Source organism: Trachurus japonicus, chromosome 7 (assembly GCF_045865225.1).
Source record: "Trachurus japonicus isolate A0001 chromosome 7, Traja_1.0".
In the NCBI taxonomy this organism is placed as follows: Eukaryota; Metazoa; Chordata; class Actinopteri; order Carangiformes; family Carangidae; genus Trachurus; species Trachurus japonicus.
Genome location: NC_140913.1, coordinates 6642604 through 6659899, shown reverse-complemented (window position 1 = coordinate 6659899; position 17296 = coordinate 6642604). Strand labels below are relative to the sequence as shown.

Here is a 17296-nt window from a genome sequence, read left to right as displayed (position 1 = left end):
GGGAACAATAGAGTCCCTCCAATAGCTGCCCACAACCAATTTCTTGCTAAGTTTGAAACCAAACAAGGAACTTGTCCATAACAAAAGCAGAAAACTCTGCAGTACAAACTGTAGGAGATGATTCAGTTCCTCTTTTTAACAGGTGTAAAAACTGAAAGCAGCAGAAGAGCAGACAGTTGACATTAGGGTCTTTTACATTAAACCAAAGAAAACAAACCTGGCTTTGTGGACGGGGATGGAACGGGACCTGGAAAGAGTCTTTTCTGTCTTTCTTCCTGTATCAGAGGATTCTTGCTCCTGTTTTCCCCACTTTCCCCATGCACAAACTGTCAAAGTTTGGTGTCATTCACTGGCCTCCTTTGGTGGTACATCACTCCATCAAATATGTAGTATAGTTCATGGGGGACATCAGCTGAAGGTAACAGGCTTTTATTAGAGGCAGGTCTTTATTTCTTATTCACTCTGACTGACATGTCATTTAAAAAAAAGTTACAACAGGATACTTTTGATCTGCTACCAGTTGCCCTGTACATGTCACAGCAATTACATCTAACTAAACTAATCTTTCAAATTAAAGACCTTACAGGGTTTCATTCCTTTACACGGCTTTTATTGTGAAACATTTCCAGGTATATGAAACAAAATGGTCTTTAAAGGGATAGTTTAAAATTTTAGCAAATTCGCCTACTGTCATAATCTCCATAGTCATAGGAGTTACCTGTGCATGTTGTTTTGAGATCCGCGGAGCAGAGACACGAGCTGGAACTACATTCCAGACACGGCTGCTGGGCGGAGCGATTTCAAAAGCGCAAGTAGTCAGAGTATTTGCTTCATGTGTCGTAATGTTACATAATTATAAATGATTATTTCATAGCGTGGTGAATGTGTCCACAAGAGCGTTGTTGGATTGTGTATTTGATGAGTTTGATGAGGGACAGGGGACCTGTACCATTCACCTCCATTGTGTTCACTGAGCAGCTCACGTCTCTGCCCTGCTGATCTCAAAACAACATGCACCGATAATTAAAGGAAATTAACCTACTCCTATAGGGATTATAGCAAAAGGTGAATTTGCCAAAATGTTGAACTGTCCGTTTACAAAAGCATTAATGCATTCAATTAAAGTAATTCCCACCCCCCTAACTCAATATATGTTTATGTATAACAGTCATGTCCCAATAAACTTGACATGAGTCAGCAGTCTTAAATTACCTAGCAAAGTAAGCATTAGGCTGCTAACACAGGTTTATAGAGTGAATATGATACAATATTATGTAATATATGGTTGAACAGGTTTGACTGTACACACAATATGCAGACACACATACACTCACTCTCACACATACACACACCCACACACACATGCACACCCACCCACATTGTGGTCATCTGCGTCACCGTACTTTGGTTTAGCATTGAAAGAGGAAATCCCAGCCTGAGACTGAAGTCCATCCTCTACACTTCAAGACGTACACTTCCTCATTCATGCACATTTGCTGTTTCACCGTTACTAAATACAGCTGCACGCGGTGACTGCATTTTCTGTGAGAATCTTTAGTCTGCATTCACTGAGGATTCGCAGGAAGAAAATCAAAAGTGATGACAAAACCAGCACACTGAGAGTGGATCCACTTCTTTCACCGGTTCAGTCAAGACAATTGGACAAGATGGCCCAGCAGGCACAGGTGGTGAGTGTGTTCTTTGAGTTTTGAGTTTGATGCTTTGAATATGTTCACGTCATGACACTTTCACACTTTTACACTCGAATTAAGGCAAGTCTTTGCAAAAGACTTGCCTTAATTTGAGGCGGCCAGAGGATGAAGGTGCATTACAACGGCGGTCATTAGTTTACCAGAACAACAGAGTGAGATGTAAAGGAGATCACATGGAAAACACTACAGAAACTGACATTTCCTGTGAATATCACATGACAGGAGGAATGGAGAACTTTGATCTTGACAGCTTCACTTTTACTTCCTGTGGTGAGGATTACAAGTGCACACCAGAGTGAAGTTGTTCTGGGTGGGGTGTGGGGTCTGGGTTGTGGGGTACATGTCAAAACAAACCCAAATTTTTTTTTGAGCATCCTGTAACAGTGGTGGAACTACTTTAACTCACAGCCCCCATCACTTCCTTTGCACCTGCCTCAGCTAAACAAGTCTTTCTGCAATGACATGTCAGTTGTTGTCTGAAAGTGATAACACACTTTGAAAACTGTTAAAAACAAGTTCTATCACTTCATTTTAAAAGCTTTCCTACTCACCAGGGTCTGTTCATTATTTACATCAGACACTTTGCCCTTCCAGATCGCTGCGTAAATGAAATAAAAACACACAGTACGATTGTATCATAGTTTATTGTTTGCTATTGAAACACATGGGCATCAGAACAGGTGCAGCTCGACCAGTTCTTCTACCACTTTCACTTTCTTCTGCACATGTAGTAGTGAGTAAAGTCATGATCATGTTATCAAGCTCAGCATAATGTTAATATCCTGAGTAGTGACACACAGGATGTGTCACTAACTATTCTGGTTTCAAACAGCAGCTGCAAACAGTTAATTTACATATTTTGCTGTTTTTTTTTCTTTTTATCTGCAAATTTATGGATAAAAAGATCTTATAAGAATATCTCAATTTTTTTTTTTTTTAATGCAATTTGTTCAGAGATGCATATAAATACTTGGTCACTTCCAATGGTCAACTTGACTGGTGATGAACAGGAATGAGCTGATGGAAAAAAGAGCCTGGGCCTGGGCCTGACCCACCTTTTACCTCACCTGTGCATGATGTGACCTTAAACGACTGAGGCCTTCATGGTTGTCATTAGTAACGGCCATCAATAACAGAATGGACACCTGTAGCCTTCTCTTTCTCCTCTAATAACATGCAATGTCTAAAGAAATATTTCTAAATTCCATGAAGTGGTTGTTTTGTTTTTGTTGTCTGTGCACTGTGTTCACTGCATCCCTCTGCTTAAGTCTGGGTGTTTGGGTGGGAACAGATTTTCATATATTTCAACATAGTCATGAATTACGCTATTGATTTGTTTCTCAATGTTTCCTATTCTGTAGCTTCCTGTCTCTCTGCACTATCTGAACCACACCTTGTTATAGTGCCACCGTGGTGTGTTCATGCTCCGTCTCTTCTGCCCTCGTGGGCACATTCAGAGACACTCGGTGTGTGTACACAGGCGTGGTCACTGTAACTGCCTGAGGCCATCTGCTGTTTGAAGTGAATTATTAGCCAGAGGCAGGACATGTGTGTACAGGCCTCAAAGCATCTCAGCAACCACTGACCTGAGGCTTCAAATAACATCAATGGTCTGATGTGCTGTTTTGAACACAACAGTAGATCTGGTTTCATTTCAGTCTTCTATAAATGCAGTTTGGGTGTGGTTACAGTTTAATTTGAATGATATTGTCTGATTTGGGATCTGGAAGGTGATAGTGTGTAGTGTGCATTGATGTCTGACATGGTGTCTATTTATACCAGTGTAGAGGCCCAAACCTGACTCTACACATATTGGCTTTAAAGGTGTAGCTGAACATTTTGGGGATATACTTGAGTTGTGCAGAGTTGGAGTCAGGATGTCTGAAAGCAGGAAGCCTAACGCTCCTGAAGCATCACATTATTTACAGAAAGTATGACAATGTAAAAAAAAAAAAAAAAAAACACACACACACACAATGTAAAACAATGTAAGAATGATAATGACTACATTCACACTGCCTTGGTCATCAGCTCAGATGTCTTTAAAAACTAAAGTATTTTTTCACATCACCTTTTAAAATCTGTTCAGGATTAGACTCCAATGTTAATGAGTGGATGGAAACTGTTGTCTAATATGACTATCTCTCTCAATAAAATCATATTCTGTTTGAGAATCTCTCCTTCAGTTCAGAACGAGACTGGCTACAGAGGGAAATTTTACACTGCCAATAGTGAGAACAAACAATATCAAAAGAACAGTATCTATAGAACCATGAAGGAATAGAACTCACATTACAGATACAGATCAATTAAGGTCACTAATAAAAATGGATTTCCTGAACAAATATCAGGGATACATAACTATAAATACAATTCCTGACTAAATAACTAGAGTGTATATGTAGAGGTGTCTATATATGTGTATGGGTGTGTGTATGTGTACATAATTGTAACTAATGTGCGTACATAGATTCATGATTCAGTGTTAATTCTTACTAATGTTGTGGTAGGTGAATATATAGGTAGTGTGCGTAGATATATGTAGATCATGCATGTAAATCAGCATGAATGTGTGTATGGGTGTGTGCATGCACGCATGTGTGTCCTACGTCTGAGTATATGTGTGTATTTATGTGATTTCTTTGAATTATGTTGTTAGGTTTTGTATTCTTGGTGTATTTTAATGCTTTTTCGGACCCCAGGAAGAATAGTTGCAGGCAGCTATGCAGTGACTAATGGGAATACTAATAAAAACAAACAATCAAACACACTGTCACTTCTATATTTTGGTGTGTGAGCAGAAAAACAGATCTTAGTAATAAAGCAAAAGAGCCGGGTGTGTTTGGACTTGGAAGCAGACATAGACAATGTGTGTGTGAGGTATTTCAGGGTAAAAGCAAATGTGAAGGTGAAGCTGTCTGCTGACAGAGGTGGTAAAGAAGGGAATGGCTGGCTGGAGATGAAGGGAGGGGAGAAGGCTGACAGGTTTGCAGCGTGGGGAGTGAAGGCTAAGTGGAGGCAGACACTGATCAGCACAACACAACTTTAGTCTGGAAACAAGATCAGAGCTGAACAACCTGGGGAAGACGTGGAGGAGGAGGCGTGTTCTTGAGCCGGAGCTGGATGAGATGATTGGTCGCAGGTGTGGAGTGAAGTCAGGAGTGAGACACACACACACACACACACACACACACACACACACACACACAAAAGGAGAGGAGGGGACATGAGGGAGAACAAGGAAACAAAGGGCAAGACAAGGGAGAAAAACAAGAACTGCAGAAGAGCCAGTACAAGTGGTGTAGCACTACACTTAAAAACATTTTACGTTAGAGCATCTTCGTAAACAATTACATTTCAAGTAACTTAACAAGTGGCTGTGAAGTTAACATAACTGACTATTCATAGGTAGGCTATGTTTACTTTTTAACAACTTAAAACAATCGGTTTTTGTCGTACCAATCTGTGTGAAGTCTTTATAGAATAAAGTCTAATGGTCTGACAGAAACAGTGGGATCTTCTGTTCTGGAGCTTTGGCTTAGTCTGAAACCACTGTAGGTGGCGCTTTTTGCCTAGTTTCTTCCTCTGCACATTCTCACATCTGTGTTTCTCTTTAATGCATTCAAAACAAATGAGATGCATGAAAGTCATCACTTCCTGTAGAGGATATGTTTTCTTGTTGGGAAGATAATGACTAACCCTGTAGAAAACTTCAAAACTTTCAGAAACTGAAACTGAAATGGAACTCCCACTCATGACAAGAAACACAAAGCAAACAGTTTTACTACTAATTAATAACAAATAATTTTACACACACTTCATTATGCTCTACTAATCCTGCCTGGATCCACTCTCATCGTGAACACTGGTGCCTCGAATTGCTGTGGAGTTTCCCAAGAAGGGAATCATCATGTTCTGTCTTTTCATCTGGCTATAAATAGTGGCTATAACTTTCATTGCAGATGAGTCAGAATTAACAGAAGTAGTGTATCACATTACTATCTAATATCGGCTTTGAGTTTGAGGTTTGACACTGACATGAATTTCAAAGGTCACAGCAGAGTAAACAAGCTATTAAGGCAAAGAAAGAGTTGAACGGTCTGATAAACTCAAGACAAATATATCGTTGCAATAACAGTCTGAGTAACAGGGCCGTGTTGGGATAAAGGAAAAACTTGTACTCATTCACAGTCCTATTACCTCCAAACATGGGCCAGTGGTTTGATGCATATTGGCCACAAAGAGCGTTTCTGAGTTGACAAACAAGTTTATTTCTTTTGCTGTTGAGACAGAAAATTATAATTGTATACTAATATTTCTCCTCAGCCAACACATTGATTTCTATGTTTTCTTATTATATTTTATGAAAATGTATCTTTATTCTCCTTTCCCTCAGAATCTGGAGCAACGACTGCCTCAAAACACAAGGAGGAGTTTTAGCTTCTCGTCTTTCCGTATCAAAAGTAAGATGACCAACAACATAACACACACACAGGTTGTAGATAACTTTTTCATCACTTATTTCTAATGTGGATTTCCTGCAGAGAGGCACAACAGTTGTGAGGAGACTGGATTTCAGAGGCGGAGAGGTTTGCTGTCATTTTCATCAGTCCGAGAGACATCAAGAAAGGGTGATGCAATACTTTCATAAATCTCTTCTGTCAGCTTTGGTCATTGTACCAAGGTGATGACAACAACCACTACAGATATGTTGTTTTCATTGCACACCTCATTGCATGTTCATTTTGCTTTTGCCTTGTAATTGTAGAGTGGGCCCAAGATGACGCCGGTCCCTCACAACTACACAGGACTCGGGACCGGCTGAAGAGAACTGGTATGCAACAAGGTACTGTGAACATTAATTGGATGAGGCAAAGCGCAGCAAACTAAATGGTCCATGTTATTTCCTAAGGGGCAACACTGAAATTGAAACTTTGGATTTGCTGCTTCATTCATGTTCCACTATCACTTCCCAAATCCACCGAGCCCTGAACCCTCACAGACTAAAACATCCTGAGCTTGAACAACTTGAACATCCCCACAGCACTGGTGCATCAGAGGGGCTAAAACTGCTACACATCCAGACCAGACCACCATCTGTTTCAGCTCCTGCCATCAGTCAGGCGCTACAGAACAATCAGATATATCTATCTGACCTCAACTTGTAAGTGACGGAGTGTGAGAAGCTCTAGGGACTTGTTTGTTCAGTGTTTTTCCTCTCCATTTTATGCTGTTGTTTTTGACATATAGAAGCTTCCGCTTTTTTACCATAGTAAGGCCATGTAGCCTACAACATAGATCTCTAGGGTAAAAAAGAAAGTGCATAAGGGACTTAAAATACCTACTAGAGAGCCCTCATACACTTGATGATTGACTTGGACAATCCCAAACCTTCAAGGATTTAGCTGCTAGTACAATAAAATGTAATTATAAATACAACAGAGCTCAGTTATTACAGTAAAACCAATTTGGGCTATGGAGGTGTTCCCGCAAATCCAACTCTCCCATAAATGACTTGATTTCAATGTGATGTTGAGCCGTGTGTTTCTTGGAAATCAAATGAAGTCTGTTTACCGTTATCATCAGCTCCCATGGAGTAGTTTGTCAGACTGGAAGGGAAAGTTAAAGTACCGGCGAGTCTGATTCAGCCCTCTGACATTTAACAGGTTCCTAGGAAGATGAAAACGTTTGTGTCCAACTCACAACTCAGCCCTGTTTTGGCTGTTATCGTCCTCTGAGAGAACTTTTCAGATAAACACAGCTATAGGAACTTGGAGAGCTTACAGGGAAGTCTGCTGAGCCTGTCTAATTGTTTTCTTTTCTTTTTTAACATAACGTGACTGACTCGTTTCTGTTTACTGGCAGCGACACGTTCTCTATTACAGCGCACAATAGGCAGCGAGCTTCCGACACAGCGGTTAGAGCTGGTTTTTACGCAGCGGACTTTGAACGCGGCAGAGGAGCGCTGCGCTGTGGTTCGCTGTCGGCAGCGGCACAAGCTGTTGAGCTCGAGATGCACGCGGAGCAGCGGTGAGCGCGAGGCGAGCCAGGATGAAGTTTACGTGCCGAAATGGGGCCGACGGAGGTCCGGAGCCACAGAGTCAGTGAGTGTGTGTGTTGAGAGGACCGCGGCCAGTCTGTGGAGTTAAAGCAGCGATGAGTGAAGCGGTGACGAAGAGGAGAAAGGGACTTTTCAAGAACAGATGGAGTAAGTAGGAGCTCACAGCGTTTATTACCGAAGGAGTTCACCTCACCTGACACGCGCATCTGAAGCCGGGAGACAGCAGCAGTCAGTGCGGTACACGTGGATTAAAAACTGTTTGTTGTCTTATCGTTGGTTGTTTTTACCAATAGCCTAACAAACGGTTGTGTAGCCTACCTGTCTAAACGTGCGCCCACCTGTTTGTCCAGGACGGTCAGCTGCACCACCGCAGCCCTATAAGGGCTAATCTTATTTTTATATATTTTTTTCCGGTTAGGTCTAATATGGGGAATTGAATACCCTATCATCATCGTGCTGTTGGTTAAATTATAAGCATGGTGAACTGAATAAGGCAGTGATTTGTTATGTAAAGCTGAATAAGATACAGCTTTCGGTTTTCAGTTCATGTTGTGTAATGAAGTGAGAGTGAAGCTGGTGTTATTCCCCAGTGAATCAGCACTTTAGCAGCACATCATCCAAAATCAAAGCATGTTTCCTGAACTTACACCCTGTCTTTAGATCTAAATCTTTTAACTTTTGTCTTTTGAATGGATTCAGTTGTACAAGTTGGTAGCCTAGTAAAAAGTTGGAAATGACAAAATGTCAGTTTGAAAATCACTGGTGTGACCAAGCCATCTTAAATTGAAGAATTAGAAGTTAGAGAGAAAAAAAAACTGCTGTAGATTGGATAAACCTGAACAACCGGATCCACACAAGGAAGATATTTTATTTTAGATAATCAGATTTCATGTGTAGCCTACGTGAATTTAAAAGGAAACTTAACAGGATTCAGATAGTTTTAGCTGAGCTACAGTGACTGTGTCATTCCTTTGCCTATTTGTCAGCATAGTGTTGAAACATGTTCATGAGCCTCAGGGTGTAAAGTTGTTTAACAGGACTGTTGTTTACACCCACACCAGTGCTGTGCAGCAGCATGCACTACCAGCATGTAAGCAAAGGAAAAGTGGGCTCTGTAATCGTGCATGACAAAAGGTAAAAGTGGCTTTACAATCTAGAATATAGATGTTCATGTACGGCTTTTGTGCTTCACAGCACATAATTGGTTGTGAAGTTGTGCAACTGCAAGGTGGAGAACCACATCTGTTGCTATCGGCTGGGTGCAAACACTGTGGAGTGTCAACAGAGTTATGAGTTGCGGTTTAGATGTAGGGCTCTTGTCGGGAGTCAGACTTAAAGTGAAACCAGGGCAATGTGCAGAGTGGGGGTTTTTTTCCTCTCTTTTTTTTATTGGTCTGCTCCAGCTGTAGGTCATCAGTGGAAATCACTCTGTGTTCTGTACGTGCTCACTCACTGTTTCAACTTAACATACACTGTACGTGACTGGGGCTACACTTTTGGAAATTGTCTTTCTTGAGATTATAGTCCTGTGTCAATGGAAAACCTTAAAGGGATAGTTCAACATTTTGGCAAATTGGCCCATTGCCATAATCCCTAGGTTTGTTACCTTTAATTGTCGGTGCAAGCTATTTTTAGAACGGCGGAGCAGAGCTGCTCAGAGCTACGCTACAGAGGCTAATGGCCTAATGGCATTTCTTGGTTTCCCTCATCAAACTCATCAAATACACAATCCAACAACTCCAAAACGCTCTGGTGGACAAGTTGTGACCTGCACATTCACCACGCTATGAGATCCAAATGTTACGAGAAGGAGTTGTTTTCGAGGCAATGCAGAGACTGCTTGCCGAAAAACTGCTCCCTACGGGAACATGCAGAATTTACCTCCAAAACAACTCAGTCTCATAACGTTCTGTTATTATCTCATAGCATGGTGAATGTGCAGGTCACAACTTGTCCACAAGAGAGTTTTGGAGTTTTTGGATTGTGTATTTGATGAGTTTGATGAGGGAAACCAAGAAATCCCATTAGCCTCCGTAGCGTGGCTCTGAGCAGCTTGCGGCTCTGCTCCGCCGTTCTAAAAACAGCTTGCACCGACAATTAAAGGTAACGAACCTACTGCTATCACTATAGGGATTATGGCAATGGGCCAATTTTGCCAAAATGTTGAACTATCCCTTTAAATGGTAAACAGTGCAAGGTAAGAAAAAAAAAAGGTTAGGTCACCAAAATCTAAATGTCATGCAAACACATAGAAAACAGGTCTGTTTCAGGAAGTTAAAAAATTACAGTTTTCTTTTAGCAATGAAAGCTTTTGTCTATGGCTCAGCGGGGAGAGCACGTCGCCCACTAATCGGACTGTCAGTGTTTTGATCCCCTGCTCCTATGGTCCTTGGGCAATATATTAAACCCCAAATTGCTGCTGATGTATCATTGGCATGTGATTGTGATTGTGTGTCTAACAGAACAAGCTCTGTATGAATGTGTGAGTAAGTGGGTGAATGTGGTCAGTTAGACTAGAAACAGAGTGCAGTGTGTTTACAATTTACCAGTTCTTACAGGACCAATCACAGAAGTCGATGCCCTAACTTTTTTGTTGATGACTACACAAAGTAGGTGAACGGAGTGTGTTACACCCTCTGATGCATCATCAGGTCAACACTGTGCAGCAGGAAGTAGGACTGTTTACAGCTGTCAGTGGAGAGAAAAAGGGAAGAAGAAAAGGGAGACAGACTGGTTAGACAGGGTTCATAGCAAGATGATCAGCCACAATAAGATGAACTGGACAGAAGACAGGGGAAGAGCAAAGACACATGTTAGTTAGAACTTAAACCAAAAACAACATTTGTTGTAGATTACATTTTTTTCCCAGGTAACATTAGGCTACCTTTCTCTGACCCATGGTCTTCTTTTCTGTCACTGTAGTTTTTCTTTAAAAACAATCTAAAGCTGATCTCTCACTGGTTCTTACTCCATTGCAATGGTAAACCTATCATAAGCCCAAAATATTTGATGTTGTGAGTTGCACATGTGCCATTTTACAACAGTAGCTAGTTTAGGTTATCTGGCTATCTAGCTTCAGATCACACCTACAGTAGCCTAGTATAGTCAATGGGGTGGATCAGACTACACGCATATGTAACTCACAGGCAGCCATATTGGGTCAGGCAACTTGCTCTGACTCTGGCTGCAGCAGATGGGTATGTGAAATTCTGTCCGTATATAGCTATTTAACTATTTGCATAATGTTACTTTAGTGTTACTTTCATAGAAAAGTACATGATTAAAATAATTGAAAGGTTCTGGTTATTTTAGTAGACCATGAACCATAGGCTTAATGCTCTGAGGGAGCGAGTCGACTGAGCCAAGATGGCGGTCGTGTAGCGACACCGTGTCATTGGGCAGCAGCGTCAGGTGAGTCATCTAGTCTTATATAGTCCTGACATGATAAACATGAAGTCTTGTGAACGCAGCACAGTTTCTTTTCTTTCTCTTTTCTTCTTTTTTGAGGATTTAACGAATTGGATGTTGTGTTAATTATCAGGCTTTCACAGTTTGATAGAAGACTGCGGCCCTCTTTACCTCGGCCATGAATGCACCATCAGTTACTAGATGCTTGGTGCCCCAACGTATCCGAAGACTTACTAGTAAAGAAAGTAATACCACAGCTCACCACACTGATAGAGATGCCCGAAGGGGACTTTTTGTGGAAAAAAACATACATGTTGTCAAGGTTGCTAGGCAACAGGGGTGGCGGCGGATGGACCATCTTATTTCAGTTGACTGTTCACTGTCACAGTTATGACTACAAAGGATGCTGCCACTAGATGCGGACACGGCTAAAATCATAATTGTCCATATTTTAATATCGAACAGGTTTAATATTATTGGAGCAGCCAATACAAGTTTGTTTTTTTTACCAGATAATATTGCGCAAACATTGTTAGTAAGTAAGGCTCAGGACTGGGTATCTCCTCTGTGTTTGATTCTGACTTCCTGTTTCTATCTTTCTATACTTAAACACACACTATTGTCATCCTAAGAAAATGAACTGAAAAATTGATTAGGTGGTTTTGTGTTGTCACCAATTAGACCTGGTCTGTTACTTTCTATTAAATGTCTGGCTTCAGAAAGATTACCCCCTTAAGTGTGGAAAAAATGTGCATGGGGATTTTCTATATTGACGACTTACTTTTACTTTTGAGCCTCAAATATGAGACATCTCAACCATTCTGAGTAACACTGGATCTGTTCACTTTCACTTTTCTATGTCCCAGATTCCAGACAGGTATTTTTCTCATTTTCTGGCTTTTTTCTCTCTCTCTGCAGTGACAGTTGGGACTGTGGTATTTCCTTGTTTGTAGTACCAGTTCATCACTAAAGTCCGAGATCCCAAGCAAGACGAAGTGTCTGAAAATGAAGGAGAACTTACATAGTTACACTGAAATTAAATTTCTGAGTAGTATTTACCATATTTTTCACAACTGCTGTATATTTACCTTCTGTAAGATGAAGGATGGACAGATTCTCCTGTATGAACCTGTTTTATCCCACATGGCCTGAACGCAGCACAACTGTGAAAATTCTTTCCTCAGAGTCTGAAGTAAACAAATGATTCAGCGTACCATTGGACTGTCAGACAACAGGGGGAAGTTATTGATGGTTGCTTTAGTACTTTGTGATTAGCAATCTAAATACATCAGCTTATATTGTACAGCAGTGTGTGCTGGAGCAGCTTCAGTGTGAGAGCCTTGGGAGTCGTCGTCGTCTCTCTGCTGGTTGAGTGCTGTTGGTGGTCATTATCATATTTGCGTATCTGAGGTGTGATTATGAGAGCACGATAACTGAAGTAAGCCTGCTAACTCAAGCCTGTGTTTCACAAAGCAGGTCTAAAGGTGTCTTCCAGACACGTCTGGTCCTGGTCAGGCTGGTTTTCAGGCTTCGCTGCGGCTCAGACCAGCATTACAAAAAAACCTGCAGGACTGAAACAATGAACTCTAAACTTAAGTTCATCGCAAGTAGTCCCTCAAATGACCTTTTGTGCAGTTTAATTTCAGTTTCAGTCCCTACTAACGACATGTTCAAACTTTAGACCGTTATCATTTTCAAGTATCTGCCCACTTTTCCAGCCTGCTCTCTCCGTTTTCCCGAATGCTGTGTAAATATTTGCTTTTGGCCTATTTGACTGCTAATAAGTAACTCATGGCAACAGCCTGGCTGTGAGGACACCACAGTATTATGTAGTATTCTCACCATTACGTGGACCGCTACCAGTGTCATTGTAAGCAAAACTAATATAAAGAAATGTGACACCCAGGTGGCATTTAAACAGTATTTCCACCCTATGAGCTTTATTGTGTCACATAATGGCAAAAAACTATATTTAGCTTTAGTGTGTAGAAGATTAAAATTATTTTCAATCAATATCAGAATCACTTCTGTCTCTTACCCCAACCAGGGTTGTGACAAACCTTTGGTTTTCATAGTCAGAGCCTCAAATTCTTCAACAATTCATGATCATTGTGTTCTGGAGTCTGTGATTCTGCTGCATTTATTCTTTTTTTTAATTTCCCAACCTCTTTGCATAGTTCTCATTCTCAAGCTTGAATATTTTTCATCCATCCATGTATTTTCTTCCACTTACTGGAGGTTGGGTCGCACTGGCAGGAGTTCAAGCAAAGTAGTCCAGACATCCTTCTCCCCAGCACCATTTTCCTCCTCCCCTAAGAAGATCCCCAAGTGTTCGAATCCCTCCACTGTGTTCTGAGTCAACCCCGAGTCATCCTGCATCTTTAACATGTTTGGAAGACCCCAATAGAAGACACCCAAGATGCATCCTAATCAGATGTTTAAAGGGGCTATATGTAAGAAATACATGGCAAGTCATCATAAAATCCACCCCATATTTCACTGGAGACTAAGGAATCATGTTAATTTGAATTACTGATCTCACTGACAACAATAGTACAGCCAGAATATTTGCATTTAAACATTTTTATTTTGCGGCTGGGAGATAAAACGTCCTCCAAATGAGATTGCGGTAACACATCTCACATGTTGGCTCATCTACGGCGTGAAGAACATGCGCTAAGGCTCCTGTAGATGCAGGGTAACAATGTGTGTGTCTGTGTGTGTCACAATAAACAATAACCTGGTCCTGCAGATCACCTGAGTTGACGTGAACTCGGCTCTGTGAGTCAGAGCAAGAAAACAGAGTAAAAAGCTAATTATTCATCAACAACCTGCACAAACTACAGAAACACAAATACATGGGAGATATTTTACGATGATAACAGACGTAGATGTGCTGCTGCTTCATAGTAACTAATGCAGTCTAACATAGAGAGGCATGCTCATCTTAACTTTGAGACTGTGCGAGTGAGTCTCGGGGCACCATAACCACAAAGCTGGAGCAGGGCAGAGGTTATAGCGTGTGGCTATCTGGCTCGTGTCTGGGGGCGAGGGGGGAGGGGAAACAATGTGCTTTTGAATTCAACTGCAGCAACAGTTTTGGCCACAGTTTTACATACAGCTCCTTTAAACCACCTCAACAGGCTCCTCCCAGTCCTCGCCTCTTACCCTTCTTTCACGGCTGAGCCCAGACACCCTTTACACAGGAAACTCATTTTAGCCACATTCTTTCGATCACTAGTACCCAGAGCTGGTGACCACAGGAGAGGTACAGGGTGAAGATCTCTCAGCCAATCGAGGGCTCAGTTCTTTCTTCACCACAGCGGTCCAGCAACACTGGTTATGTGTCACTGCCTGTTGATCTCAAACTCCATCCCACCGTCAGTGTTGTAACCCTCATGTTGACGGTTTAAAGAGGAACTATGCAAGATTTTTACCTTAACTATGCTTCAATTTTACCTTAATTAAACAGCTTCGGAGTAATTGTGATGGTTAAATAAATTACGTGTAACTAGTTCCAGGTAGAATGGAGGCTCTCTGCCGTCCACCTAGCGTCTCTTGGCCGAATGCCAACCATGTAAGATCAGAGCCTCCGACCCGGTGTCCCAGCTCTCGTCTCTGCGGCACAGAGTCACAAACGCGCCTGTAATCTCTTGTTTATGACAGATAAGACTACACAAATCGTAACATTGTATATGAAAAATATAGTTGTCCACCGCTCCATGGATTGATTTTTCGCCGGCTTTGTTGAAAACAAATGCACATGGCCGAGAGGAGGGTTAGCAAAACAGAGGAAAAAGAAATTAGACTTACATAGTTCCCCTTTAAGCAGTGCTCCATGTGATGTTCTGATATTATGGTGCCGTATCACAATGGCAGCCATGGTGAAAGCTCTGCTGGTGAATGATCTTCAAAGGAGGGCTGCACCATATATCGTTTGAGCATCGCCAACTTTTGTTTTGTTTCAGAAAAGCATCTCTGAACCAGCTTATTGCTCCGTTTAGTGTTCTCAATTTTGAAAATTAGAAGCCAACCCGGCCCGACCTGCTGGTGTTGAAACCAGCATTAGTTCTCGGCCTGAACCTGCCCCCCAAATGAAGGAGGCCCAACCCGACCTGAGTCATTTGTATATATTTTCGGCCTGAATCTGGCCCCATGCACACAAGGTTCAAGGTTCAAGATTCCATTTATTGTCATTCTACTTCATGTTGCACATGACAGAACAAAACTTGTACTTAGGTCCCAGCCCAGAGTACATCATTAAAGATAAAAGGTAAACAAATCTAAAAACTAAAAACAGGCACAATCTAAAAACAATCTATGGACAGACACATAGACACAGACACACAAAAGAATATGTGTCAGATTTAGGATGCTTTCACAGAGGCTTAAAGCTTTAGTTTTCAGTTTCATTTCTACAATTGGAAGTCATGTAAACATGTATAATGTATTGTATTTCTTATTTAATATCTCAATTATATTGCATTAAAAAAAATCGCAATGTTAGTTTTCTCCAGTATCATGCAGCCCTACTTCAAAGCCCTTTCGGTGAACCAGGAATAGACAGAGACCTTGTTTCAGAGCTGTTTATTCATCAGAAACTCTCTCTGTGTTGTCCAGGTGAGCAGCCCAAAGGTGACCTCATTTCTGACGTGGCTGAGAAACATAGTGAGTACACTCACTGGATTACAACGTTTTTCTCCAATTCACAATTTCCTTTTGGCCTAGAAGATACAACTTTCTTTCTTTACAGGTTTAAAACTAGAGAGTCAAATGCAGGGTTTTTGTTTTACATCTAATCAGTCCAGGAGAAAACTCTGTCCTGTCCTATTACCCATAGGCTTGAAACATGCATTTAACGTTTGCAGCCTCCAATGGTTCATCTTAGTCAAAGAATATATTAAAACCTTTCTGGAGGCCCATTGTTGATGTTTGGGTGCTGGCGACATGGAGCAGAGTCCTGCAGCGCATTCACACCAGCAGAGAAACAGTGTATGGGGAAGCTGATGTTGTCTTGTGAAGGTTTCAGTAATGAACTGCTGCTGTTTTGTTTTTCAGGTGCCATCCCCTCGGGGGAAGATGAAGATGAACAACAGGGGGCCCTCAAGAGGTTCAGCGCTATGTGGTCCTCCTTCCGCAAAGGCAGAAGAGATAGTGAGTACCTGCATTACCGTGCAGACAGATGGTTCAGTTGGTGGTGAGGCTGTGGTCACAGGTCACTTTTTTTTCTTTTTTTTTTCTGCTGTGAACAGATTCTGCTTGCGTGATCTGTTGAGTGCACACTGGTTGCTCTCGTCACAGCTTCTTGTTTGTCTTATTTGTGCTTCCTCCTCCTCCTCCTCACTGACGAATCACAGGAAGTGCTGGTTAAATTTCTTGTTTTTTTTAATCTAGTGCAGATGTTTTAGAAAAGTGTGAGGTGCAGGATTGTTCGAGGAAGGAGAGACATGCATGAAGTCTAAGGGACAGGTGGATGTAGGTGTTGTGAAAACGACAGGAAGTCAGATGTTGTGATTTCACTGCTAATTTGGCTGCTTATCAGCACAGTCAAAGCAGCCGCAGCCTCCTACAGCTCATGGAGACAAATAAGCCACCTCAAAACCTTTCAGCAGTCAACGTCATTTTGTTTATTGTGATTTAGAATAACAGTAACTGAAGCTGACATATCAAAAATCGCGGAACAGATTGTTGTAAAAGCTTCAGCTGTAGTTCTTCAGTGTTTTCAATGAACAGGCTTTTGTAGTGAGCTGGGTATTAGGTACCACCTTCAGGGAAACAAGTTTTTCAGGTGGAACGAATCCAAACCCTTTGTGAGGCCAAGGAAGTCTAATAATTGTCAGAAAAACATTAGTCGACATCAAGTCTGTGTGCATATAAAGTGAGGTCGGGGTTGCACCAGTTGGTTGCACCAACAACACACAGAGGACAGAGGCTGTCAAAATAAGAAAAAGCTGTGTGCTGCTGGGCTTTTATTTGAAACAAAAAGGGAGGAATGCAGCAGAGAACACACGAGCAGACTGGCAGACTGTGAAGGAGACAGGATCTGTCTCTGAACAGAGCAGCAGAGTGCTAAGGTAGAGTACCCCAGTGCCCCGCAATGACAAAGCTAAAACAG

The 17296-nt window shown here is 41.6% G+C and overlaps 1 protein-coding gene across 4 annotated transcripts in view; it reads left to right on the top strand.

The window, feature by feature from the left end:
- Positions 1-1489: 1489 nt before the first annotated feature.
- The window catches only part of dennd2da (DENN/MADD domain containing 2Da), a 28282-nt gene continuing 12475 nt past the window's right edge, over positions 1490-17296 (top strand). Inside the window, exons 1-6 of one of the 4 annotated variants that reach the window (XM_085780969.1) lie at positions 1490-1688; positions 6109-6175; positions 6257-6343; positions 6481-6546; positions 15802-15849; positions 16240-16335. In XM_085780969.1, the coding sequence (XP_085637095.1) occupies positions 1668-1688; positions 6109-6175; positions 6257-6343; positions 6481-6546; positions 15802-15849; positions 16240-16335 (385 nt within the window). In that variant the 5' untranslated portion in view covers positions 1490-1667. Of the gene's footprint in view, positions 1689-6108; positions 6176-6256; positions 6344-6480; positions 6559-7708; positions 7921-15801; positions 15850-16239; positions 16336-17296 lie in introns of those variants that run through there. The other 3 variants (XM_085780968.1, XM_085780970.1, XM_085780971.1) reach the window with 3 other exon arrangements.